Source organism: Brachionichthys hirsutus, chromosome 12 (genome assembly GCF_040956055.1).
Source record: "Brachionichthys hirsutus isolate HB-005 chromosome 12, CSIRO-AGI_Bhir_v1, whole genome shotgun sequence".
In the NCBI taxonomy this organism is placed as follows: Eukaryota; Metazoa; Chordata; class Actinopteri; order Lophiiformes; family Brachionichthyidae; genus Brachionichthys; species Brachionichthys hirsutus.
This window is the reverse complement of record NC_090908.1, coordinates 11,202,142-11,228,054: the sequence shown is the minus strand read 5'-3', so window position 1 is coordinate 11,228,054 and position 25,913 is coordinate 11,202,142. Positions and strand designations below refer to the sequence as shown.

The window sequence follows — 25,913 nt, the reverse complement described above, 5'->3', positions numbered from 1 at the left end:
CCTGTTTGTGACAGAGAGCATTGTTGCTGCTTTCACAGCCACACGGCCGCCATCCTGCGTGGAAATAGTCGCCACGTGACCCTCGACAACGCAGGCGTCGCTGACGACACGTCGCCCGTGGCGACAGCGTCTCACGCGCGTATTGGAAATAACAATCAATGCCAAGATTTGCAAAACAGGAAGTGGGGGGGGGGGGGGGGGGTAAGTTGCGTTATTGCCCCATTTCCAAAGATGACGCTCCAAAGCCTGGTTTCAAAAGTTGTGCATTTTCTAGTGACCCAGTCGTCATGGAAACGGGTCCCATGAAAGCAGCATAATCTTCTTGAACTTTTAGATGTATTTTTGTTTCATTAAGGGGGGGGGGGGTCTTTATTTTTTTTCTGTAATTCCACCTTTTGTTGCTTCTCGTGTTGCTTTTTTTTTAATCGTTCCCTCGCGTCGCCGTCTGGGCGGATGACTCACGGCCCTCATGAGACGGACGTGGGAGATTACTGCACGGCTTCCCGCCCGATATTCTGCAGCGTGTGCTGCAAAAATATCTTTTCAAATATTCTTTCCTCTGTAATGCACAAAGCCACTTCACATAAATCACAGTCAGACAATAATGGGATTTACATTTAAGCTGTCGAGCAGCCTGAACTTCCTCTGTGGGGGGGGGCAGGCATTAAGATGAGTGCTCTGATCTCCCTCTGCGCTGCCTGCCTTCGGATCCATAAAGAAAATCTATTGGATTGAATTCAAAGTCGATTCGATATTTATTTTACAAAGATAAAAATGTTAGACTTGCAAGTAAGCTATGGTGTTTAGAATGCCTTTAATCATCATCATCCTCATCCATCATCATCAAAGATGCTTCAATAAATCCTCTTATTTTGTGGGTATTTGCATGTTTCTGCTTCCATTTGTCACAGATGTGACAGGAATAATACACGAGTGGTGTTTCGTGTTTAGTCATTCGTTCTTAGACGTCTGATTTTCATCTTTAGTATTCGGTTTCAGTGATCCATGTTGTAGAGAGGATGTCTGATGTTTAATCACTTGTAACGCTGTGATCTTCTGGGTTTGAGACGTGAATAAAACAGGCGTCCGGCAGAAAACATAACACAGACTCAGCAATCTCTGACTTTCATTCTTGATCTGCTTCAAAAAGGGCTTGCAGCACAAATCTCCAGCGTCTTCTCCTCCTCTGCCGAGATGGAGATCTTCAAAAGGATGATGGCAACAAATGAAATGCCTTTGTCTCTGCACAGTTTCTACAAAAAGAATCTTCCACACTGCGGACAAAGCATCATCCTGCAAAAGGAATAACTGCAGGCCCGCTCAAGGCTTCCAACGTACATCCTGAAACAGATCTGGGATCTGCGTGAGCTTGAGTCAGTAAATAGCCAAGAGGAAGTCCAGTCCAAAGTATACAGAATATATGCATGGCAGTAAACCAAACTCTACTAGAAACTGGTTAAAACTTCTTCATCCGAGAGCAAATCTAATCCCAAATAATAGAGAATCTGTGCAGCGATTCTCATTTCTCATTCGGTCTTAATCAGCTGCAGACACTTTGAAATCATCCCAGATGGTCGACTCAAGTGGGTGGATGTGGGGAGCAGGGATGCAGGGGCGCCTGTGAGGGACATTAGTATCAAGGATGTCTTTGATCCTACGAGGTAAATCGCTCTCTGATGTCACCGCGACTCTCGACTTTTCACAAGCGGGGCAACGGCGCCCGGTGCACGAGAGAGGAAGTAGGAGATTAGCGGGTGGATTGAAATAAACAAGTCGAGTGAAACCGAATGAATTTTCCGCTCAAACGTTCCCATGGCAACAGGTGGAGGTCTGCCTGTATACGTTACCTGTGTCTGTTCAGCCAATGGGTTCCCTCACATGCGTGAGATTTACTCTGCAGCTGTTTGACGTGCAAATCTGCGACTTCATTCTGCTTTCAAAGCGAATCGCCGAATCATTGAAATGCACACTTTAATTTAACTCTTTGATTCAAAAGAAAATGCAGAAATCGGGTTTGAAATATTCAGTTGTGTCAGAGACACTCTTAGAGGTGCATTCACAGAGTAATCAGCGCCTCCTCTGCACCCGACAGCATCCTCCTCATCCTCGCAGGAGGCGCAAAGGTAGGAGTTCCATGTTCTCCTTAATGTGGAAATGAGCTGGGATGAGGAGCAGAGGTCACTGAACCCAAAATGCAAATGTAACAAGCGATTTGACATTCAAATCCGTCCCGCGGCATCTCTCCTGCCATCGATTCGCACAGACAACCACAAGAGAAAGTGCGATGTGACAAAAAATATAACAAACCGAGCTGCTATTTTTTCCTTTTTGACCTGCATCCAGTTTGAGCCAGACAACCGCAGCTCAAAAATCCACCTGATCGGAGTCAAATCGGATTTAAATAAAGAATATTTTGATCTGACTCAACTATTCACAGCAGAACATTTACATATTGTTGACCTATTTTTATGTTAGTGACACATCATCCATCAGCAGCTCGCCGACTCGCCATCGATCGGCACCGGATAAGATCCCGGTGTTTTTCTGTGGGTGCGACGGAAATCAGTCATCAATTATAAATGCAGTTCAGATGTCAGCTGCTGATTTACGCGCTGAATTCAGCCAATCAATCATTTTCAGACGAGCCTCACGACAGATCAAATTTAGATCAATTTGAGGAATGAACTCAAATATTATAGAAGCGATCTCTTCATTTATTGCTCCCAGTGTTCCCAGTTGCCATCGCTGCCGAGAGTTCCTCACGAGGCGCACAAGCCGAGCCGCGAGTGGAAAAGCAGAAGGCCGAATTAGCAATTAAGCGAATCCCAGCCGAACAGTCATCCAATTAGTTTTGACCGTACGCCTTCATCATGGATCATTTTCTTTGGTTTCCGCTGCTGGTCATAGATGTATTCCAGCTGCTGGGGGGGGGGGGGGGGGGGGGGGGGAGGGGGGGATTAAAACACCCTGACGTGTTCCTCTCCATCCACCGAAAAGCTGCTCCTCTAATGGGATTAGCACGCTTCAGCGTCCGAGCCTCGCCGTGGAAGTCCAACGACGCGATTACAGCAGGGGAGGCGACCTTTACAGGAAGCTTAAGCATTTCTATTAATTACATGAGTTTTAATTCGCTGAATGAGACATGAAACATCCATCCACGACGTGCAAGGCTGTGTGGCAGGTTAGAATGCATACCGTCCATGAGGTGAAGACAGCAAAAGGCTGTCCCTGTTAGCCTTTGTTAGCTTGGTAGCTATAAGCTAGGTAGGCAAATCACAAATGCTGGTTTTGCACGTCTATCCGCAAGGAGTCACGGGAATCCACGTCTTAAATGAATGAAGGAACACAATCGGTAGGGAATTAAAAATAATTTTAAAAATCTACTACTGTTTTATTTTTCTTTTATCAATTTTTAAAAACTGGAATAAACCCACAGGAACAACCGACAAAAAGGCGGGAGAAAAATTCCCGAGCCCTCGTAAACGTAATAACTCGGTTGCTGTCGTTGGCTTCCTTCACTGAATTACAGGCTGCTTCCTACACGCCGTCGGAACGGGAGGACTCGTCGGCGGCTGCCAAGTCTTCTTCCGGCGTTGCTGAGTCTCAGCAGATTTTAATTAAAAATGATGCATTCGTGGCACCTATCCCTGCTGCCCTGGACGGAAAAGAGGATAAATGACTGGATCGTCGCCCGCTGCCTAAACGCTCCCATTTCATTAAGGCTGGTAAAACATATGGAGGCTTGTTTACTGTCGGAGGAAAGATAATTTAAAATAAATTCTAAATCCAGCTGAGGCATTTTTTTATTTTTATTTTTTTGGAGGGTTTTAAATGAACTGGAAAATTATGGACTGAAAATTTCTCATTCTTTTAAACAGCCCCCTCCTTCATATTAAATCATGATCACGCTGGTCGGACCTTTAATTGGTCCGACCAGCGCCGCTTGTGTGGATGCAGACAGGAAGTGGTTTCATTTTCTGGAGTCCATGCTGTACATTAATGATAAGAGTTAACGCAGCGTAGCATCCGCTCGTCTGGGCCTCTAAGTGGTGACCCCTGCCACCCCAGTCAGAAGTAGGCAATATATCATGACTTGAGATTGAGTTCCATGTTGTAGAACCAACACCGGGGGCTCCTGGTCTCCACTTCCTATACGTTCAGAGGTTCGTGGGACGTCCTGAGGAGCCCTCCAAGTGAAATATCGACGTTCATAAAATGGGAACGAAAGAAAAAAAAGGCTGACTCACCAAACAGAATGCGCTATTGATTTAGAAACCACGGGCCCAGGAACCATCAGTCATTTGGAGCCGTGTTTCTGCCCTTAAAGCCGTTCAGTGCTGAGCAGGCGGCGCTAAATGAGATGAGAGTCGGGTTGAACCTCCAGGACGCCGGAGGACGCCTACAACGGGCTCGTGTGATGCAGAGATCCAGTCTCAGGGATGCGTTTGCAGTTTATAAAACTGATTTGCATAAAAGAATCCAGAAGAACTTTCATGAAAAGTCTCCGTCGGTATTGGGAGGTTTGGACCGTTGGCACCGTCGAATGGGATGATTAAAAATGAGCGACTTTGTTGAACAAGAAATGAACCATCACCGTGGTAACTGATGCTGCACGTCTTACCTGATCGGGGTGGGTTCTGATTGAAATGAGGGATAAAGACGCAGAGCGGAGGGAATGTAGAGGACAATGGAGACGAGCTGGACTTTAACAATGCCAACAGATTAATTCTGCTTTCACATTTAAAGAAACGTCCTTCATTGCCAGATAGTCGGACACACATGTCATTTAAGATCTCTACAAGGGGGGGGGGCATTGATTGATCAGCCTTTTTCCTGCCAACATTACTCTTTTATCATTTTAAAGCTGCCTAACTGGCTGGAACCAAACTGATGTCACCGGAGCTCCTGTGTATCTCATGAGCCAACCAGGCTTTTGACAACAGAGACCTTTAAAAAAAACGTTGGAAAATCTCTGTCACGCACCAAAAGGACATACTGCTTCTTCTCAAGTCTGACAGCGGGACCGGGGTCGGCCGTATATCTGTCTCCTCTAGGATCTCAGTCCATGTGGCGCAGTGAGCTCTTTAAACAAACCGCACTGTGCTGCTTCAGTTTACGTTTCCAAAAATAGATGCAGTAACTAGCAACTAATACAAATGTGGTGACGTAGGAGAGAGAGAGGCAGATGCCTGCAGTTACGTTAAAAACAGAGGGAGCACGCCAGTTTATTCCAGATATGTCCGTTTTTCCATTCCGCAAAGGGGCTATCAATAGGCCGCGCTTTGGGAACCTCTCATTTCACAGTAAAACTTGTTTTGCTGTTGAGTCTCCATGACGATCCTCACCAACCACTCAGAGTAATATCTAGCGTCGCTCTGCTAAAGGTTAAACTGTTTTTTTTTTTTTAGTACCAAAACAATGTGCTGAAAGTCCGTTCATATTTAGAACAATGATAATGGTATCTTGTTTTCTTTATTTGAAATGCATTGAGGGCATGAATGGGGAGCAGGTTGGGTTCAGGGAGGGGGGGGGGGGGGGTGTTATGTAATGAGATGCGCATGTTGTGGCAACCCAAGGAGGAAACATTCTCCTCCACCATTACTCCTCTGCAGGCTGATGCCCGGGTTCATTAGAATGCAGCGCCAGGCTGCAGCTGCAATCAGAGCAGAGAGAGAGAGAGAGAGGAATGATGAAACCAGAGCTAAAAATAGCCGCCTCCCAGGATCCCCCCCCTCATACGGCATTGTAAACACTCAGAAAGCAAGCGGCGGGCAGCAGTCAGATACACTGCAGTCCTCGTCGCCTCAGGGCTCTTTGGCAAACGAAGCTCAGTCACATTCAGTGTTTTCAGGTAGCAACCTGACAAATCCGTCCAGGCTGGACACCTCCCGCACCTGAGAAACACCCGATTGAGCAGTAAATATATTGAACAGTAATAGGAGATGAACTCGATGACATTAGCTTAGCATTTCAAAGCTCAAAAACATGGTATGTTTCCATTACTGCATTGCGCCTCAAATCATAACGGATAATCCGGATCGCCTTACGTCATTCTGCTGGTTCCCGTCGGATGCTGGGATTGTCGGGAAGTTTGTGTTATGATCCAAATTAAATTAAAACACGAGAAATCTTCAAATCCCCACGTGGCAGCGAATCCACGTGACCGGAGAGGACAGCATGTGGAGACGGACGAGTCCGTCCCTGGAGGTGTAAACCAAATGTTTGGGCCAGATGAGCCTGAAGCAACAGAGTGGAATAAAAAGAAGGAAAAGAGAAATACCTCCCGACATCTCCTCAAAGTTTGGTGTATCTCAAGCATGCGTGTCTATAAACGGGACTAATCAGCTGTTATGCTTTAAATGTGCAATAAAAGCTATTTATGTAGCAGCAGCGACACACATGAAGTCAGTAACAGAGCTGCGGTCACTTCCAGGCGGTAAACCTTTTTCCATGTCTGTGCGATAATACAGCCTTCGTGTTCTCACATCCAGGATGGATCAGAGATCACAGAGAAACTGTAGGGAGAGGAGTTTCCATGGCAATACAGTTTCTTTTTCCTTCAGCCCAGCTTGACGTCACATCAGGCTCCCCAGTAAACCTTTAGCACAAAGGTGTGTGTGTGTCTGTGTGTGTGTGTGTGTGTGTGTGTGCAAAGATGGGATGAATAGGAAACCAGGCGACAATGACACCTCACGGATCCATAATCGCTACCAATGTAATTGGTAATTGTAATTTATTTGAATGTAAAATAAACAGGACAGCTGCTTTAACCTGACGCGATGCCTTCAGTGACGTCAACCAGCCTGTAGAGGTTATTTGTCCTGGATAGACCAAGGCTTTAGACGCTGCGTGCTCGTCTGCCATCTAGTGGTAATGAGGAGTACTTTTATTCCAAGCTTTTGTGTGTGAATTTACGGTAATTTTATTAAACACATCAGTGATTGCATTTATATCATGAATGTAAAATCGTCTGTAGATTTGAATGCTTTCTTTTAGATATTTTTAAAAGACTTTCTTTTTCTTTTTTAAATCACAGGATAATATCATAAGGAGAGGAAATGTTAATATCATGAAGCTTTTTACATGATAGCATCTAAAAAAAGTAAAGTGAATTTTCCCGTGGATTTGACTGTCTTGGCTTGCTTCTCCTCCCTCACGCTTTCTCCAGCTACATTAAAGCGTTCTCTCTTCTCCCATCCATCCATTGCTGCCATACAAGGTAAGTCTTGCAGCCAGAAACGACATTCCTGGGATTAACATGGTTTCCCCTCAGCCTCTGAGACCAATCATATCAACACAAGTTATAAATAAAACGGAGGAAACGTGGGGCTCAGGGGAAGACATCCTGCAGCAGAAACATTCTCAGTAGCAAAAGCCTGTGGAACATTTAAGGCTGTTTATTTCTGATAAATAAAGAAACAGCGGACTAAAAACTTTCATTTAACACTTTAGATGGTTTTGGCCTCATGTCCTTCATTGGCCAAACCGAGACTGGTGGAATTTCAGAGGAAACTTTGTCTGGAGAAACTCTGCAGAGAAATGACCAATCACCACCACTAGAGGGCGCACGCCGGCTCGATATCTGCACGGCCTCCCGTGGAACTGTCTCACTTTCCCGCCACCGTTAGCCGCTGAAACAAAGAGGCTTTAGCGCATGAGCGCGCTTGGCTGGGCTCCCTTTGTGTTTGTCGAGGTCGCCGCGTTGTTTAGGCGAGCCGACGGTCAGCACTAACAGGTGCTGTCACCGCCAAATCCCACTGAGTCATCACCGGGGGGGGGGGGCGCACCTCTTTGTCCACAGGTTTAGCTGAGCTGTGTGTGACCCCGTCCCGTGATTAGCTAGGGACTGTGTGATACAGTGCATCAACCTCGTCGAGCCAAGTCAAACACAGTCATCTGATTCCAAAATTTCATTTTGCATGATGTGGTTTGTAATTTAGAATTTCTGCCATTTCTGATTATTAGCAAGCAGAAATCTGCCAAAATGGCCACTCTGGTGGAGAAAATACCCTCATTTGTTTTTTTTAGCAACCAATATTGCTTTTTTTCATGATACATATTTTTCCATTCCATTCCATCTTAGCTTGAAAAGGTTAGATTCCACATGGAGGAAAAGGACGCGGCGATTCACGATGCAAAGGGCAGGGTGAAGTGGAGAAGGTTGATTTGCAACAGTCGTAGCAGTTCTGGAGAAAAAAGGTTGAAAATATCCATGCTAATACTAGCGCTAATGTGTTGGTCAAGTCAAGAGGACCACATTTTATGATTCTTAAAATGGTTATTATTGTTAAATCATACATGTTAATTATTTTCTAATGGAACCCGTCTTGTCATCCAACATGTCCTCCCCCAACACCAGCCACTCTCATCGTACAGGAAGTCACATGGGTGCAAAATAGGAAACCCCGTTATCCTGATGGGATCAAATTAAATGCAATAAAAAAAAAAGCTTCCTCTTGACTCTAATCTCCTTCATCCTGAGAAAAGAAAAGCTGGGTTCGTTCCCCCCCCCCCCCTTGCTCTCCGCCTTCCCCTTTATCCTGGATCACAATGGCACGAATGAAATTAACAGTGATCACAGAGCTGCTTGTTCATCAGCTTCCAAATGATTTGAATAACAAAAAAATCCGTTGCGGGGCGTATCGCATAAAAGGCGCCTGGCAGCCAGCGTGGTTGTTGGACAGATTCCCACGAACACTGACTATCAGACATGGGCAAGGTATGTGGAGAGAGGAGGAGCAGACATCAGGAGTTTATACAAATATATAAAATCTAAAAACTAAAGAGGAAACGCAAAGGTAAAAAACAAAGAAAAACTAACGCCTGATCCGTTTCTCCTGCAGGTCACCTTCTACGAGGACAGGAACTTCCAGGGTCGCTCCTATGAGTGCAGCAGCGACTGCTCCGACATGACCTCCTACCTGAACAGGTGTGCATCCTGCAGGGTGGAGAACGGCTGCTTCATGGTCTACGACCGCCCCAACTACATGGGAAGCCAGTACTTCCTGAGGAGAGGGGAGTACTCCGACTACACGTCATTCGGCATGAGTGACTCCATCCGATCTTGCCGTTTGATTCCCCAGGTGCGCAAAGATTTTGAAACAAGAACAAGACGTAATCCGCAACATCTGATTCGCGCATTTAATATTCAATATAGTAAAATCTCTCTCTCTCTCTTTTTTCCTTAACAGCACAGAGGCTCCTACAGGATGAAGATCTACGAGAGGGAGAACTTCCAGGGCCAGAGTCACGAGCTGATGGAGGACTGCAACAACATCCAGGACCGCTACCGTATGTCCGACTGCCAGTCCAGCAACGTGATGGACGGCCACTGGCTGATGTACGAGCAGCCCAACTACAGAGGCAGGATGATGTACATGAGGCCCGGAGAGTACAGGAGCTTCCGGGACACGGGCGTGAGTGGCACCAGGTTCAGCTCCATCAGGCGTATCGCAGAGTCCTGCTGAAGCAGCGCGGAAGGAATGTGTTGTCGAATGAAATAAACGAGGAACCGGTCATCAATTGTGTCGTCGTGTCATCTTCTATATCCGAAAGAGGAACGGCTCTTAAACATGAATAACCTGAACATAGTTCTGGGATCAATATGAAGGTCTTCCTCCATCAGGGAGCTTCGTAAATGCAAAGTGATAAACAGAATTTAAAATATTTACAATTAGAGAAAAGAAAACACATTAAAATAACATTCAATAACATGACCCATCAGATAGAAAAGAGAAAAGAGAATATAGAAATAGAGCGCAGACCTCCGCCAAGCAGCTCATTCCCCTCTTAGTCGGGTTTACACCGTCCACATGGTGATCTGGATCATCAATAAAAGGTTCTAGATTGTTCTTGGTATCTTTAGACACCAACCATGAGAATTAAAAGGGACTCTGAGTTTATGTGTATTTCTGACTGATTTTGGAATCCCTAAATGAGTTTAATGTTAAAATGAAATATTTTTTCCCTGACCCCATTCTGGATCATTTTGTGTAAGAGTTAATATCGGACCCCTTTTACGACTGTGATTTCTGGTGAGTGAATTGAGTGCGTATTTTACAAGATATGATTTTAATAAATACAATTAAAAAGCCTCAATTATAAGTTAATGGGAAAATCCGGATTGTTTTGTATCCAGACTGGTATCTGGATCACTCGCAAAATTTACTGGGATATAAATGATTCAGATTTTTTTCCCATCAAGATCCATCCAGCAGTTTTTTCCATTATCCTGCTAACAATCAGGCAAACCCTGGCAAAAAAATATAACTTCCTTGGTGGAGGAACATAACAGGTGGAACCATGACACGTCCAAGTCTTTATACTTTTTGAATACAATTTTTCCTGCTTTCAACACATTAACTTTAAGAGTACATTTGCATTATAGAGTCTTGGTTAAAGACTCGAAAAAAAATTTTAACCCATGAATGTGAATAAAGAAAATGTAAATGAATCATTTGTGTCGACTCATGACCCAGATCAGATGTTGTATTGTCTGATATGACAGCTAAATCTTAAAAAAGATTTACCTAAAAAGATGAAAATGCTGATGCCAGCACTGTCTGTGATTTTATGCAAGCAGTTTGTTTGCGTAAATAAATAAAACTATGAAATATAGACTATATATTTTTTTTGGTGTTGTCACTGTACAACTGGATAATATGAACAAAATAAATCATTATCATATCTGTAATTATTGAAAAATATAAGCAATTCTTTAATAAACCATCATTGATGTCTGTTAACGTAGTAAGATAAATTAAACATATGGAACAGGGAGATTTATGTGACATCTCAAACAAAAATATGTAAGCTACTAAAAATAAAAACACTTAAATAGCTTCTCATTAGCCAAATAATGTCAATGAAAATGACTAAATGTCAATGAAAACCGGACGGCTGTCGTATTTCAGGTGGAAGCTTCTACTTTATTACCTTTATGTTAGACAACAGCGCTGCCTATATTCACTTCATGCTTTTCCCACCACGGTTCAACATAATAACCCTTTAGTGCCCTAACTGCTCAGCAGGCTTCTATGGCATGTTGCTGAGTCGGGGCTTTGCACACAATGGAGGCCCAACATACTGTATACTGTGTTTTTTCCACTTTGAGCAACTATAAAAGTAAGAGAACCCACTGACAGAAACACAACAGCAACAGCTCAGACCTGAAGAGCAACCCAAAGACCATGACCATGGGCAGGGTAGGTGGTGGGAGTGATGAATCCTAAATAAAATCAAAAAGGCCACATGGGTTTCATTAACAGGCGCTGTTCGATTGCAGATTATCTTCTACGAGGAGAAGAACTTCCAGGGCCGTCACTATGAGACCAGCAGCGACTGCCCGGAGCTGACCTCCTACCTGAGCAGGTGTCACTCCTGCAGGGTGGAGAGCGGCTGCTTCATGGTCTACGACCGCCCCAACTACATGGGAAACCAGTTTTTCATGAGACGGGGCGAGTACGGCGACTACATGAACATGATGGGAATGTCCGACTGCATCAGGTCTTGCCGAATGATCCCCATGGTACGGAAGGATTTTTTTTTTTTAACTTTCCAAGACAGTATTTCAGTATGAAGGACCGAATGTTTGTTTCTAAAATTGTCTCTACAGCACAGAGGTCAGTTCAGGATGAAGATCTACGAGAGGGAGAACTTTGGTGGCACAACGCACGAGCTGATGGACGACTGCGATAACATGATGGACCGCTACCGTATGTCCGACTGCCAGTCCTGCCAGGTGATGGACGGCCACTGGCTGATGTACGAGCAGCCCAACTACAGAGGCAGGATGATGTACATGAGGCCCGGAGAGTACAGGAGCTTCCGGGACATGGGATACAGCGGCACGAGGTTCATGAGCATGAGGCGCATCAAGGACTCCTGCTATTAAACGTCCGAGTTCCACTGAATAAAGTCTGACTGCACAAGATATCAGTAGAGATGGGCTTCGGTGGATGTAAATGATTATGAGCCGATGTGTTTGATAGCGTTTCATGAATATGTTTACTGCAACGTGGTAAATAAAGACTAGAGTTAGTACAAATTGTTTCACGAGTCGTACGTCAAGAAGAAAGCCTCGGCAAAAACGACACATTTGAAATGTGATGGTATCTAATAATCGCATCATCTTGGTTTTTATAGAGACTCAAATCCAAACGCTCCAGCCAGCCAATGATTACAATCGAGCTCGCCCTGCTCGGGTTTTGTGCTGAAAAAAATACATTGAGAGTCAAGGTAATGTTAAGCCTCGTTAAATTCCCATTTAGTTAAAAGTCCCTCAGCTCTCATCCAGACACAGAAGGAAATTAATTAATGTATCTGGAAATATATATCTGCTTTAATATGAATTTATCAGAGCAAAAAGGCGTGTTTCATTTATGAAAGGAGGGCGTCCCAAAAAGAGGTTGTGTCAGGGTGAGTGGTGCGTTTCACAAATTTAACCCAGAAGTCCAGTTTGCAAACAAATTTATGAGAATAATCACGATGAACATACAAGCAAATATTTTTTTCTGCCTAACCTCAAACAAAATGTCATTTAATGCTCAGGCTAATAAGGTGGAAGCAAAAAAACATGTTAGACACATATATATATATAATAATATGACATAAATAATATATGATATATCAAGTGAAATCATAAACTGTTACTAATAGCATCACGGTTATGAATGGTTAAACCATTTTTGTTTTAGTTATTAGCATTAGCTCTGCAGTTGACAAATAAAAAATGTATAAAGTATGTTTAAATTAGATTATTTCATTGAATTGAACAATTCAAATCAATTCAAGTAATTTATTAAATATCATTGAGAGAAAAATTATCTTAAAATTAACTATTTGAGAGTCATTAACGTCTAAAGACGTTTTTTGAAACCCAAACATTTACTGCCAGCCCTGACATTGATATCTGCCTCTCTTCAACGGCCAATAACTCCAGAACAAACACACTTTTTTTTTTTTCTCATGAAAGAAGAGACTTTAATCTTTCATTTGGTAGGTTCAGCGTTTGTTTAGTGACCTCAAAATATTTTAAATATCTACAATACTTATCTGTTAGAATAAAGAAATCCTCTTAGATGACAGGAGACATGTCAAATGGACATCCCTCAAGGATTAGCATAACCATGAAGCTACACCAACAACTAGCTAACGGAAAAACACAAATCTGAAGAAATATACTCACACACAAATTTAAGAAGGAAATAATCCAAATAAATGAAGGGTGTATTGTAGTTTTTCTTTGATGAAACTGCTTTATGTTCATTTAAATCATGATGGTTGGCTTTGTCACTGTGAAAAACAAAAGGTTTCCCATGAATGTTAATCAGAGACATGTCTTTGAATAGCTACCATAATTAAAAAAAATAGAAAAATAGAAAAATAAATCTCCTCCAAGAGGCCCTTTCTTCAACGTTTGATTGAAATCTGTCAATAACCTTTTTAAATATTGTGTACACAATTTATATAAAGTGATCCCATCATGCGGTGAATGTAACAATAAAAAAAGGTTTTAATTTCTAATTCATGAACTAATTCAATACAAAAGCTGTTTCAGACCTGGTGTTGCTTTCTTGTGTTTTAAAAATAACAGAAATATGATGACATTCAAATGTGTGTTATTAGCTGACGATGACTATTACTGCACACAATTCCAATGATACCGACTTCCTGATAAGTGTGGTTGTTGTCTTTCAAAACCCCTTTAGCTTTGACAAAACATTAACTTTCTGGATCCTATTAATTGATATCAGCTAAAAGTGAAGTTGAATTATATTGTAGCACATTGTGTAGCTTTCATAATATACTGATATATATATATATAACAATATAAACTGCTGCTATTTTTTGTCAAACATAAAGGAAAATTCTGTTTAGAGGCCGTGACCCTGTTGGTATGAGCGAGCCAGAACTCTATAAGCTTCTATAGTGGACTGCTGGGTCAGGATTTTTGAACAATAGAAGGGCGCACCGCCATTGTTTCTGACCAGGTATAAATGCACCTGGTTCAGACAGGCAGGCTATCAGTTCAGGCACAGTTCTCTGAGAGATCGACAAAGGATACAATCATGGGCAAGGTAGGAGACAGTTACAACAATTAAATCAGAATCAGAATACTTTAATAATCACATAGGGAAATTATATAATGAATATAAATGCTTGTAAATCACTGACAAATAAGTAATTGTGACTTTACTGTCTTTTTTCAGATCACCTTCTACGAGGACAGGAACTTCCAGGGTCGCTCCTATGAGTGCATGAGCGACTGTTCCGACATGACCTCCTACCTGAGCAGGTGTCACTCCTGCAGGGTGGAGAGCGGCTGCTTCATGGTCTACGACCGCCCCAACTACATGGGAAACCAGTACTTCATGAGGAGGGGCGAGTACGCCGACTACACGAACATGATGGGGATGAGCGGTGGCATCAGGTCTTGCCGTATGATCCCCATGGTGAGTAGAAAAGACTTTAAAAATTACATTTGACCGATAAAACCTTTTCAACTCAGGGAAAATTAGTTACATTACATTCTTGTTTCTGCATAACAGCACAGAGGCCAGTTCAGGATGAGGATCTACGAGAGGGAGAACTTCGGTGGCACGACGCACGAGCTGATGGACGACTGCGACAACATCATGGACCGCTACCGTATGTCCGACTGCCAGTCCAGCAACGTGATGGACGGCCACTGGCTGATGTACGAGCAGCCCAACTACAGGGGCAGGATGATGTACATGAGGCCCGGAGAGTACAGGAGCTTCCGGGACATGGGATACAGCGGCACCAGGTTCATGAGCATGAGGCGCATCATGGACATGTGCTAAATGTACATTGTGATTTCAATAAATGAAATAACTTTCTCATCTTTGGTGTCATAGTTTTTTATATCTTGTTTTAATAACTATATGACAAAGGTAGTTTTGTGTCCCACACCATGCACCGGTAGTTAGTTTTTACACTGATGTTAACAAGAAAACCAGCGACTGACTTTTCTGTGGTTGTGAGGTCACAGCGCAAGCCATAATGATGAAAAATATAACCAATCATAAGAAAAGATAAAAGTGTCAGCTGTTGACACTTTTATAGAGGGTTTACCTTCTGAGGCTAAATGCCTCAGCTAACTGCTGCACAGGTGATTGTGAGAAGTCCCTCCCTTTATATTCATGTAGCCAAGGTGGCGGCCATTGAGTGTGGGAATCATTCCATAATTTTATAGTTTGCCACCTGGTTGCCTTTATTGTAAAGCATTTTGGCATAGTTGTGTAAACGCACTTATACTGTACACTCAAACTGACCAGGTGGATACATTCATTCATTCATTCATTTTCCAACCGCTTTGTCCGTGATCGGGTCGCGGGCCAAGCTTGAGCCGATCTCAGCAGTCAATGGGCGAGAGGCGGGGTTACACCCTGGACAAGCCGCCAGTTCATCGCACGGCAACACAGATACAGAGACACTTCTACTGCTATAACATTCTATCTAATAAATGTGTTCATCATCATCATCATGTACTAAAAATGTATGTCCTATCTTTATGTTAACATATTTTACTATCCTTTTCGTCGGTAGCATTGCGGCTGCCGTCCTCGTCTGTTGCCGGAAACAGGAAGTAAACAGGTCAACAACAAAATGTCCCTGAAAACCAGGCTCCAAACCTCCCAAAACAAACTCATTCGGCTACTCCTCAATCTGGGGCCCATGACCCACCTTCTTCCTGGACATTTTGCTAGCCTAAAATGGCTCAGGGTAGAAGACAGGGTTTAACAACTCAAAATGGGATTGGCATTTAAAATAGTCAATGCAGCTCTGCCCTCAGTCCCCTCAATCCCTGCATACCTGACTAAACACCTCCAAAGATTTAGTGACACCCACAGCCACAACACTAGAGGGAGCTCAAACAACAACTTGATTACCCCCTCCTATAAGACAAACATGGGTAAATCATCTTTTTACTATTCTGCCACACTAGGGTGGAACTGTTTGACTCCTGCCCTCAAAACATGCACCTCTTTGGCCGCATTCAAAACGGCCCTAAAAATACACTTTTTATGGGGACAAAAACGGAGATAGTCATCACGACTCTCTCCGGATCAATCCCCCCCCCCCCCCCTTTTTGTCCACCTACGTTGTACATATTATGTGTCTTTTTAATTTATCGTTTGTTTTGCATCTGTGGAGTAATTTATTTTTATTTCATTTGTATTGTTAAATGTCGATGATTTATGTACTCAGGACTTTAAACGGAAACAAGACCGCAAGGGCTTTTTTGAAATGCTCCTCTTAGACAGGATGTTTGACTGTACTTGTACTGTAATACATGCTACTGTTTGACTGTACTTGTACTCTAACATTATATCTAATAAATATATTCATCATCATCATCGTGACGATTTACAGTAAACATGTGACACTGCACATATTTCATTGAGACGCTTTCTTATTTCAATATTTGCTGGAAATACATTGATAGATCATTCAGTAACATTTTTATAGCCTGAGAAATGAATTATTTTTTAATGGTCATTATTGTGACCGGTGGCATTAAAAGGTTACAACCTCAGTAACAGTACAGGAACAGATTGATTATATTTTTATGACCTTACCAAATGTAATCCTATCTGTTATATTTTGAGACCGTTTGAGAAACTGAAACTACGGCTTCTCAAAATGTAGTCTTTCATTAAAACAAAGAAATGTTAACTACAGCTTCCACTGAATACAGCAACCGTAAGACTATTCAGGTCACTTTTTTTTTTTTTTTTATGGTATCAGGCGTTACTTTAGCTAATATGCTGAAAAAGAGATGACTGCAAATGAACTAAAAGAAACCCTTTGTGTTATCTGGTCAATAGGCCAACATTTCTAAAGTCTCCATGGGCCCAGTCACATGACTAGGCAACACAGAAACACAAGCCTTTCCTGCACTCTATACCATGTTGCTGGGTCAGGAATTTAAATAATGGGGGGCCCCATTGACTTCGTAGGCATCAGTCAGGTATAAAAGCCAGCGGTAAACCGAACAGGACAGCAGTAGCAACAGCAACAGCTCACCGACAAGTATGACCACCACTGACATGAGCATGGGCAAGGTAAACTGGTGACTTCCTGTTTAATCCACATCCAAGAGGACTTTCAGGTTTACCAATGAATCCCTTGTTTTTCAGATCACCTTCTACGAGGACAGGAACTTCCAGGGTCGCTCCTATGAGTGCATGAGCGACTGTTCCGACATGACCTCCTACCTCAGCAGGTGTCACTCCTGCAGGGTGGAGAACGGCTGCTTCATGGTCTACGACCGCCCCAACTACATGGGAAGCCAGTACTTCATGAGGAGGGGCGAGTACGCCGACTACACGAACATGATGGGGATGAGCGGTGGCATCAGGTCTTGCCGTATGATCCCCATGGTGAGTAGAAAAGACTTTAAAAATTACATTTGACCGATAAAACCTTTTCAACTCAGGGAAAATTAGTTACATTACATTCTTGTTTCTGCAAAACAGTACAGAGGTCAGTTCAGGATGAAGATCTACGAGAGGGAGAACTTCGGTGGTACCGGGCACGAGCTGATGGAGGACTGCGAGAGCATCATGGACCGCTACCGTATGTCCGACTGCCAGTCCAGCAACGTGATGGACGGCCACTGGCTGATGTACGAGCAGCCCAACTACAGAGGCAGGATGATGTACATGAGGCCCGGAGAGTACAGGAGCTTCCGGGACACGGGCATGAGCGGCACGAGGTTCATGAGCATGAAGCGCATCATGGACATGTGTTAGACATTTTCATTTTGAAATAAAGAAAATGAAATATGAAACAAAAATTTGAGTATTTTTCTGTTCTATGATGTCGACAACAATTTTCTGTGAGAATGTGAAGATGTGTCCAATCAAACCATAAAAAATGTGCTATTTTAATCACTTCTTACATGATAAAATCTTCACGAATATTAAAAGACATGACACCACAACATTATACAAATATAAATATGTAAACCTTTGAGAAATAATGCAATAAATATTAGATTGAAAAGTGTTTTAATCCTGATTAAATCAGAAATAAATCGAGCCTCAAATTATCAAATGGCTTTGGAAAAGTTTCTATATCATCATGAACAAGGCATAATCCATTACGTGAACACATGTTAGTGCGTTCCAATTACCGGTAGTTATTATTTTATCTTCACTTCCTGAAAATAAGGATCTCCAAGAAGGACAATTTTGTGGGCCAGATGAGCGAGCTGATAGACGACTGCGAACACATGCTAGAACGCTACCATATATCCGACTACAACAAACCTCATATCAAATTAATATTTATCGTGGCTTGTCAGTGAATATGTGATTCATGTATTTGTATAATTTGGATGAAAAATCTGAATAAAAAAAAATAAAACTAGCTGTTATTGTCGCTCTTTGATCAATCGCATTGTCCATGTGTGATTTTGAACACAATGACATTTGTTTCGAGTTGTGAAATGATATTCCAAAGTGAAACTGAACTGTGATGTGTCAATATTATTAATTGAGTTTAATCTCTAAAACATTTTAGCGCATAATGCTGAAGAAGGAACCATCCACAAACAATCAGTTTGCATCTGATCAAGTGTTTCTTGACAAGCTTCAGGTGTTGCACCAGACCTGGAGGCTCAGATGGGTGCGAAGAGTTTAGCGTTGAGATGATATTTAAGATTTAAACTCTTATGGTACGAAAATTCCTTCTTGTAAAACTTTTACAGAACAGTGCTTCTATCAATTGTTCCTTTTTTAAGGAACATTTCCCATTCCACAGGCTCTGTAGCACTTTGTCTTTAGCATCTATCTTGAGCCACGGTGGGGCTGAACGTGCAGAGACAAAAGATCAAAGTTTTTCAAAAAAAGACGTCAAAACTATGGCCGTCACAGCTGGAAGCCGCACCTCTGATGTACATGAGGATTCACGCAGCTGGTTATCTTCAATAAAACATGTACATAAAAACCAACAATTCAGATTAAAATATGAGTTGAATGACTAGAGCCTTTTATACAGTGCCGTTGTGTAGATTATCGTTCCAGTTCGTTCCAGTTAATGAAGCCTTCAAAGTCCAGGATGTTTGTGGAAAGCACGGTTGCTGTCGCTCAGCAGCTAAAAACAAGGCACAGCAGAGCAGGGCCTCTTCTCACAAATGCAACCGCGGCAAATGTTGAAGGTCTCTTTGAACTGAGCCATACAGGGGGGGGGGGGGGCTCTATCCCATGTTGCTTTGTCAGGACTTTGAACAATGGGGTCATGCATACTTTGACTACGAGGTCAGGTATAAAAGCAACAGGGCAGTGTGAAGGAAACTGCAGTCATTTTGAGCCTGAACAGTTCAAACAGTAGCCATGACCATGGGCAAGGTGGGTTCAGCTTTAAGTCTTTAGCTTTTAGTCTGATTTTTTTTTTGTCTACTTGAGTTAAACAAAATTTAACTGCAGATCAAGCAGCTGCTCATCAAAATGGCTTCTGTTTTGAATTCATCCAGATCATCTTCTACGAGGACCGGAACTTCCAGGGTCGTTCCTATGAGACCAGCAGCGACTGTGCCGACATGTCCTCCTACCTGAGCAGGTGTCACTCCTGCAGGGTGGAGAGCGGCTGCTTCATGGTCTACGACCGCACGAACTACATGGGAAACCAGTTCTTTGTCAGGAGAGGAGAGTACTCTGACTACCAGCGCATGGGCATGAGCGATTGCATCAGGTCTTGCCGCACGATCCCCATGGTAACTCACTACTTGCAGAATTTCATTCTTAAATTTCTAGAAAATATTGAATTTATTTTGATCAAAATAATGAAGCTGTTTAAAGACGGATTGTAATTCATAAGTTTTCTCGCATTCAATCTACAGCACAGAGGTCAGTTCAGGATGAGGATCTACGAGAGGGAGAACTTCGGTGGTACGATGCACGAGCTGATGGACGACTGCGACAACATGATGGACCGCTACCGTATGTCCGACTGCCAGTCCTGCCACGTGATGGACGGCCACTGGCTGATGTACGAGCAGCCCAACTACAGAGGCAGGATGATGTACATGAGGCCCGGAGAGTACAGGAGCTTCCGGGACACGGGATACAGCGGCACGAGGTTCATGAGCATGAGGCGCATCATGGATTCTTGTTATTAAAACACCAGTGTATTTAAAAAAAAAAAAGATTTTAAATAAAATATGGCAATTTATTTTAAGTGGTTTCCTCCATTAGTTATTTGATTTGCATTGATAAGATTTGCCCGGGTAACAAAACAAGAGGTGGGGCTGAATGTATAAAGCTAGCTAGAAATTTGATGTTGAAAGCAGATAATGGTTTTCAGCCACAAGACAATTTGAGCACAAAGCAGCAAATAAAATAATGTCTGCTATAAAGTCTATGTTCTATATAGAAAAGCAACTTCAGTGGTACTAAAGGCCCACAAGGGAGTTCCACAAGTTTCAGTTATGGGAACACTATAATTTTCTTTATGAGCTGTCTTCGTCATTACATTCCAAATGCAGACTAACATTTCTATGCTGATGATATTGTCATTTATTGCTCTGTACCTAGTCCTGCTAAGGCTCTTAAGCAGTGGTTCCCAACTTTTGTCTGCCACGGACCAGTTTCATGTTGGTGCAACCGGATGATTGGAGTTAATTGGGCAGGCAGGTGTGGGAGGGAGCACCTGTAACCCATTTGCCACTGATGGGGGGGGGGGGTATATAGGTGCTTCCCCTCCCTCGTTCCCGTTTTGTCATTATTTGTTTTCCCCGTCTCGAAGGCAGGTTGGCCGTGGACTGTCACTGCCTTGTCTCTCTTTTCCTTTTGTCAGTATTGAATAAAGACTGAATTCCTAATGCCGTGCTGGTTTTCAGTGTGAGCGGACCTGTGCGTAGGTGTGTTCAGGAAACCCGCTAGGACGAGCTGGGGAGGAATGAACTACAAAATTAGATATCTTTAGGTGCAAGTCCTAAAGTGGCGTTGTTGGCAACAAATCGATCTTTCTAGATCAGCCGCTCGTGTAGCCCCATATGCCCAAAGCCACACCGGGCAATTAATTTAACCTGTTGATAAAACTGTGTTTTAAGTCTGACTCTGGATTTTCTTTTCTTGGAGGCCGTCGGCTGCTCTTCTGGCTCTTCGGTTGGCCTTTTCCCCTTTGCAAAAAAGCCCTCCAAAGATGTTTATTTTTGTACTCATTTTCACTTGGTTAACGGCTTTATTTTTTTGAGTAACATATAACGTGATCAAGAAGATTCACAGCTGATTGTTACACTGGAGAAGGTAGTTTTTCAAAATAAAACACCTTTAAGACTTGAATTCTCGATACAACAGAAATTATATAATTTAGTTATTCTTTCTGTGCGGCCCGGTAACAAGTGCCTCACTGACTGGTACCGGGCCACGGCCCGGTGGTTGGGAACCCCTGCTCTTGCGCATCTTTGAATTACTTAACTATAGCTTGTTCTCAATTATATCGAATTTTACTTACTCACTTACTTTTATTATAATTTTATTATAGAAGTTATTTGAACAAGAAACTGAACTGGTGGCTGAACTTTAGTCATTGGTATATTTTAATTACCTCTGCCGAGATGGTGGTTATGTTACCAGGAACAAATGATTACATTTTGGTGATGATCCAGAAGAGATCCTGGATTATAGATCAGTTTGAGATTTTCCGTAACATTACAGTTAATGGAGCTTCAAAATGTGTTGCTCAATACCTCGGTTAATTATTGACCGATGTTTATGGAATTTCACACAGTCATGTAGGGTGGGGATCCCTACCTCACCACCGAATTTCATCTGGGTCAAATGTGGTGACCTTAAATCAGTCTAACAGTTAGTTAAAATCATCTGAATCAAGGCAGTTGATGTGTACATGTTTTCTTTTCTTGATTTTGTCTTTGTTATTTTAATTCATGTGATTTTATGTCAAATCTTGCTGCCTGCTTACCCAGGTCTTTGATCTCAGTGGAGCAAACCTCGTTAGATAAAAGCTAATGTTGCTAATTACACAGCCAAGGTTAAACCATACAAACGAACAACAGGTATAAATTAAACTTCTTGTTTATTTATTTCAATGTAATGCAGACAGTCTAGCACATATCAGTGATGCGCCTCATGCTCATGAACCTCATCCCGCTCATGCCCGTGTCCCGGAAGCTCCTGTACTCTCCGGGCCTCATGTACATCATCCTGCCTCTGTAGTTGGGCTGCTCGTACATCAGCCAGTGGCCGTCCATCACCTGGCAGGACTGGCAGTCGGACATACGGTAGCGGTCCATGATGTTGTCGCAGTCGTCCATCAGCTCGTTCATCGTCCCGCTGAAGTTCTCCCTCTCGTAGATCCTCATCCTGAACTGACCTCTGTGCTGTAATGCCACACAGGAAAATGTATGCATCACCGTTACCTCGCAATCATACAATAAGCAACATTAACATTTTAAACGCATAAAAAAATCAAGAGGCTTCTTACATAGGGGATCATTCTGCAGGATCTAATGGTGTCAAACATCATTCCCATGCTCGTCATGCGTTGCATGTCGTGGTGCTCGCCCCTCCTCATGAAGAACTGCATGCCCATGTAGTTGGGACGCTCGTAGACCATGAAGCAGCCGTTCTCCACCCTGCAGGACTGACACCTGCTCAGGTAGGAGGTCATGTCGGAGCAGTCGCTGCTGCACTCATAGGAGCGACCCTGGAAGTTCCTTTCCTCGTAGAAGGTGATCTGAAACAGAGGTCAGAGCTATTCGATCCATTTTCTTTATGTGCGTGTGTGAAAACTGTAAATATCCCTTTACCTTGCCCATGATGGTGGTTTAGGTTATTCCCTGCAGATGGATCCACTTGCTCTGTCAACCCCATGACTGCTGGGCCTTATATACAGAAACCCAGGGGCCGCGATGTGTTGTTATGCAAATGCACAAAGTTGATGAATTAGCAGTACGACCTTTGCTGAACGGGGCCTAGAAATGTGTAACAATGGTTCCCCGTCCATACATTTCTGGCAGCAGTAATCTGTATTTTCTATTCTATTCTTCTATTATATGGACGAGCTCTGTGTGTTCCATTCTCAGTCAGAAGGTTCTACACTTATGTTCTGACCGTCGCTGATGGAATGAACTCTGAGCAACTCCTTTGACAAACATGAACCCAGAACTGGTACAAACCTTTGCTCAGTTTAAAGACTGACTTTATGTTTGGGCGTGTAGGCAATGTTCCTGGAATGATAAATAATAGGTAACAAAATCTTGTTTTGTAATTCAAATGTTTTGCCGATTTGCATATTTCATGTCGATTTTTGAAATAATTTATAAAATACAACAGAAAAAAAAGAAAGATATTAAATATTGATGATCGCATTTAAAATCTGTAGGAATTATTTTATATTCAAGATGTAAGAATAGCATAAATGCATTTTTTGTGTGCCGTATTTGTTTTGTTTATTTGTTTATGTCCGTTATGCACATTGGGAGTATAAATTATCAAGATGCATGTGTTCTACTAAAGGTTGTCTATATCAGCTTAGATGTTTCATGGGGGAAATTAATCCACTGCATAAAAGGAGTTCAGAAACTCAGATGTGATGATTTTGTGTTTTTTATTATGCTTTGTAACTAACTTTTCTCATTCCGTACATAGAAAATCTAATTAATCTGTCATCTGTCATAATCTGTGACTTCTATTGTAAAGATAAAAATTATAACCTCTCCTAAAACAACTATTTCCCCCATTAAGATAAATTAAAAATAAAAATTCAGTCAATGATTAATACCAGTCCCTTATTTTTGCCAGGAATTTAATGTTTTAATTTTAATTATAGAGTACAGCAGAACAGCTACAAAAAAAGTAATCTATAAGGAGATATATTAATACATAGTGTAAAGTATATTATCCATAGATGTATAACTTTGATGTTGCAAACATAGATATAAGAGGAATACCATTTGTTCACACGGTATCTGTAAAGCACAATTCAAAGTGCCGGCAGCCCTTTTATATCATTCATAAAAATGCTTTTAATTACTCACAGCAATCATACTTTCAGACTTTCCATGACGATCTTTGCCAAATCAATCAAAAGAAACATTCACAAAGGACGTTAAAAATTCAACATCTTTTAATAAACGAAGTGTTTGATATTTACAGCAAGTTTTTCCGCTTCATGGCTAAAATTCGGTGACCCTCCTGAAGGAGCCGACGATGGCGCAGGTGGCGCACCAGTCGCGGTACCTCCTGTACTCCCCAGTTCTCAGGAAGTACTGTCTGCCTCGGTAGTTGGGGTACTCGTAGAAGATCCAGTAGCCGTTCATAACATTACAGGAGTAGACGTGGCGGTGGTGGAAACGGTCAGACACACAGGGACAGTCATCCATGAACTCCATCATGTGGCCGCTGAAGTCAGGCTTCTCGTAGATACGCAATCTGTAGGAGCCTCGATACTGCAGGGGCACAAGAATAAAGTTTTATTCAACGTTTTAAACTGGCTTGAGAATGTCCTGAAGTAAAATAACATTTACTCCCTCTTAAGTAGCGCTGACCCTTTGAAGGTCAGCCTGGAGCCTACTTACCACTGGGATCATCCGGCAGGAGCGGATGCAGCTGCTAAAACCCATCCACCTCTGGTAATCGGGGTACTCCCCCCTCCTGATGAAGTACTGGTGGCCCATGAAGTTGGGTCGCTCGTAGATCATGAAGCAGCCGCTCTCCACCCTGATGGAGTTGCAGCGGCTGAAGTACGAGTGAAGGTCCGTGCAGTCGTTGCTGCACTCATAGCTCCGACCCTGGAAGCTCTTGTCCTCGTAGAAGATAAGCTGGTGGGGGGGGAAAATACAGGTGTGAGCAGCTTTATTTGTGGGGGGAGGGGGGGGTGTAGTTTAATTCACTTACAGTGAAAGTGTATTTGTAAGAGCTTGTATTGAATATATCAGAGAGGGGAAAAACAGCACTCACCTTACCCATGGTCTCCGTTGGAGGGATTCCCCATGTTTCCAGGGCTCTTTTTATACCGCCTGTCCACACAACAAAGTATTGTTATTCAAATGCTCTCCTAGTTGTAGTTGAAGGCTACTGGCACATGTTTACCTTTTTGTTGGATGAGAAATATGGATTTGTATTTGGAAAAAAAAAAAAAAAAAGGATAAATAATTAACTGGTTTGGAGTTTTGACGTGCATGGACAGAGGAAAACACTAGTATGGTATCCACTCATCCAGTGGACAATGGCTGCAGAACTATATGGAACAGCCCTTTAGCATTAAATGTGTTGCTCGACAGAGGAGACAGCCATTCGCTCTCCCTCCCTGAGCCACTGCTGCATGCTAAGCTAACGGTGTGTAGATGTTTTACATGCGCCTGTGTGAAAATCCTTTTACATCTTTGATCAATTAAAACCAGTTTTTCCTCTTTTGTTAAACAATTTTTGTTTTAGCTTAACAACTACAATACCCTTGATTTAATTCCCCTTTAATATTAAAGTGTAAAATGATAGCAATATGACTTTGATTGTTTGTGTGTTGTTTATTAAATTACAGAGGATTGTCATCATATTTACTTAGTTTCTGAGATACATGTAAAATGTAAGTAGTCCACAACGTTATTGCATGTTATCGAGATAAACTTATACTTAACATAAATATGACATAGTAAATATGATGTGTGAGGTACAATAAATACAGGAAAGAACACTTGAAATAGAAAAAGATTGTATCCATTGTACTGAAGGTTTTGTCAAAAATATAGTATATTGTTATATTGTTTTTTTATATTATCAAATGCTCAAAAGTATTTACCTCAACCACAAGAAAGAGAAGATATTTATTTCATATTTACTTTACTCATTCTAAACTGGGATGAATTATTGTGTATTTTATTAGAATTATAATAAGAGAATTGCATCTAAAAATAAACCAAA

The 25,913-nt window shown here is 42.2% G+C and overlaps 7 protein-coding genes across 8 annotated transcripts; 5 read left to right on the top strand and 2 right to left on the bottom strand.

Moving 5' to 3' along the window:
- The first annotated feature begins 231 nt into the window (after window positions 1–231).
- On the top strand, window positions 232–9,467 carry LOC137902023 (gamma-crystallin M3-like). Its single transcript, XM_068746067.1, has 3 exons — window positions 232–258; window positions 8,844–9,083; window positions 9,192–9,467. The coding sequence occupies exons 1-3, from the start codon at window positions 232–234 to the stop codon at window positions 9,465–9,467; spliced, it is 543 nt and encodes a 180-aa protein (XP_068602168.1).
- A 1,722-nt stretch (window positions 9,468–11,189) lies between these two features.
- LOC137902024 (gamma-crystallin M3-like) lies at window positions 11,190–11,893 on the top strand. The gene is made up of 3 exons (XM_068746068.1): window positions 11,190–11,204; window positions 11,285–11,527; window positions 11,615–11,893. Exons 1-3 carry the CDS (start codon window positions 11,190–11,192, stop codon window positions 11,891–11,893), a joined length of 537 nt encoding a protein of 178 aa, XP_068602169.1.
- A 2,176-nt stretch (window positions 11,894–14,069) lies between these two features.
- Window positions 14,070–14,825, top strand: LOC137902040 (gamma-crystallin M3-like). The gene is made up of 3 exons (XM_068746089.1): window positions 14,070–14,078; window positions 14,211–14,453; window positions 14,550–14,825. Exons 1-3 carry the CDS (start codon window positions 14,070–14,072, stop codon window positions 14,823–14,825), a joined length of 528 nt encoding a protein of 175 aa, XP_068602190.1.
- A 2,223-nt stretch (window positions 14,826–17,048) lies between these two features.
- LOC137902041 (gamma-crystallin M3-like) lies at window positions 17,049–17,780 on the top strand. The gene is made up of 3 exons (XM_068746091.1): window positions 17,049–17,090; window positions 17,166–17,408; window positions 17,505–17,780. The coding sequence occupies exons 1-3, from the start codon at window positions 17,061–17,063 to the stop codon at window positions 17,778–17,780; spliced, it is 549 nt and encodes a 182-aa protein (XP_068602192.1). The 5' UTR covers window positions 17,049–17,060.
- Window positions 17,781–19,364: 1,584 nt separating this feature from the next.
- On the top strand, window positions 19,365–20,149 carry LOC137902136 (gamma-crystallin M3-like). Its single transcript, XM_068746197.1, has 3 exons — window positions 19,365–19,379; window positions 19,505–19,744; window positions 19,871–20,149. The coding sequence occupies exons 1-3, from the start codon at window positions 19,365–19,367 to the stop codon at window positions 20,147–20,149; spliced, it is 534 nt and encodes a 177-aa protein (XP_068602298.1).
- Window positions 20,150–22,096: 1,947 nt separating this feature from the next.
- Window positions 22,097–22,810, bottom strand: zgc:153846 (uncharacterized protein LOC767711 homolog). The gene is made up of 3 exons (XM_068746050.1): window positions 22,802–22,810; window positions 22,477–22,728; window positions 22,097–22,372 (listed from the first exon to the last, which is right to left on the bottom strand). Exons 1-3 carry the CDS (start codon window positions 22,808–22,810, stop codon window positions 22,097–22,099), a joined length of 537 nt encoding a protein of 178 aa, XP_068602151.1.
- A 1,359-nt stretch (window positions 22,811–24,169) lies between these two features.
- LOC137902011 (gamma-crystallin M2-like) lies at window positions 24,170–24,962 on the bottom strand. 2 transcript variants are annotated; one of them, XM_068746051.1, is made up of 3 exons: window positions 24,945–24,962; window positions 24,572–24,814; window positions 24,170–24,442 (listed from the first exon to the last, which is right to left on the bottom strand). In XM_068746051.1, the coding sequence occupies exons 1-3, from the start codon at window positions 24,960–24,962 to the stop codon at window positions 24,170–24,172; spliced, it is 534 nt and encodes a 177-aa protein (XP_068602152.1). The 2 variants fall into 2 exon arrangements, with proteins under 2 accessions (XP_068602152.1, XP_068602153.1); XM_068746052.1 differs by having other exon boundaries at window positions 24,954–24,962.
- Window positions 24,963–25,913: the final 951 nt, after the last annotated feature.

Excerpts from the sequence above, each read along its gene's own strand:
- LOC137902023 (XM_068746067.1), top strand. The coding sequence starts at position 232 with ATGACGCTCCAAAGCCTGGTTTCAAAA. Across the intron at positions 259-8,843 it reads TCCAAAGCCTGGTTTCAAAA|GTCACCTTCTACGAGGACAG; the intron begins GTTGTGCATTTT and ends TTTCTCCTGCAG. Across the intron at positions 9,084-9,191 it reads CTTGCCGTTTGATTCCCCAG|CACAGAGGCTCCTACAGGAT; the intron begins GTGCGCAAAGAT and ends TTTCCTTAACAG.
- zgc:153846 (XM_068746050.1), bottom strand. Across the intron at positions 22,373-22,476 it reads CCTGCAGAATGATCCCCTAT|CACAGAGGTCAGTTCAGGAT; the intron begins GTAAGAAGCCTC and ends GTGGCATTACAG.
- LOC137902024 (XM_068746068.1), top strand. Across the intron at positions 11,528-11,614 it reads CTTGCCGAATGATCCCCATG|CACAGAGGTCAGTTCAGGAT; the intron begins GTACGGAAGGAT and ends TTGTCTCTACAG.
- LOC137902136 (XM_068746197.1), top strand. Across the intron at positions 19,745-19,870 it reads CTTGCCGCACGATCCCCATG|CACAGAGGTCAGTTCAGGAT; the intron begins GTAACTCACTAC and ends TTCAATCTACAG.
- LOC137902040 (XM_068746089.1), top strand. Across the intron at positions 14,454-14,549 it reads CTTGCCGTATGATCCCCATG|CACAGAGGCCAGTTCAGGAT; the intron begins GTGAGTAGAAAA and ends TCTGCATAACAG.
- LOC137902011 (XM_068746051.1), bottom strand. Across the intron at positions 24,443-24,571 it reads CCTGCCGGATGATCCCAGTG|TATCGAGGCTCCTACAGATT; the intron begins GTAAGTAGGCTC and ends GTGCCCCTGCAG.
- LOC137902041 (XM_068746091.1), top strand. The coding sequence starts at position 17,061 with ATGACCACCACTGACATGAGCATGGGCAAG. Across the intron at positions 17,091-17,165 it reads CTGACATGAGCATGGGCAAG|ATCACCTTCTACGAGGACAG; the intron begins GTAAACTGGTGA and ends CTTGTTTTTCAG. Across the intron at positions 17,409-17,504 it reads CTTGCCGTATGATCCCCATG|TACAGAGGTCAGTTCAGGAT; the intron begins GTGAGTAGAAAA and ends TCTGCAAAACAG.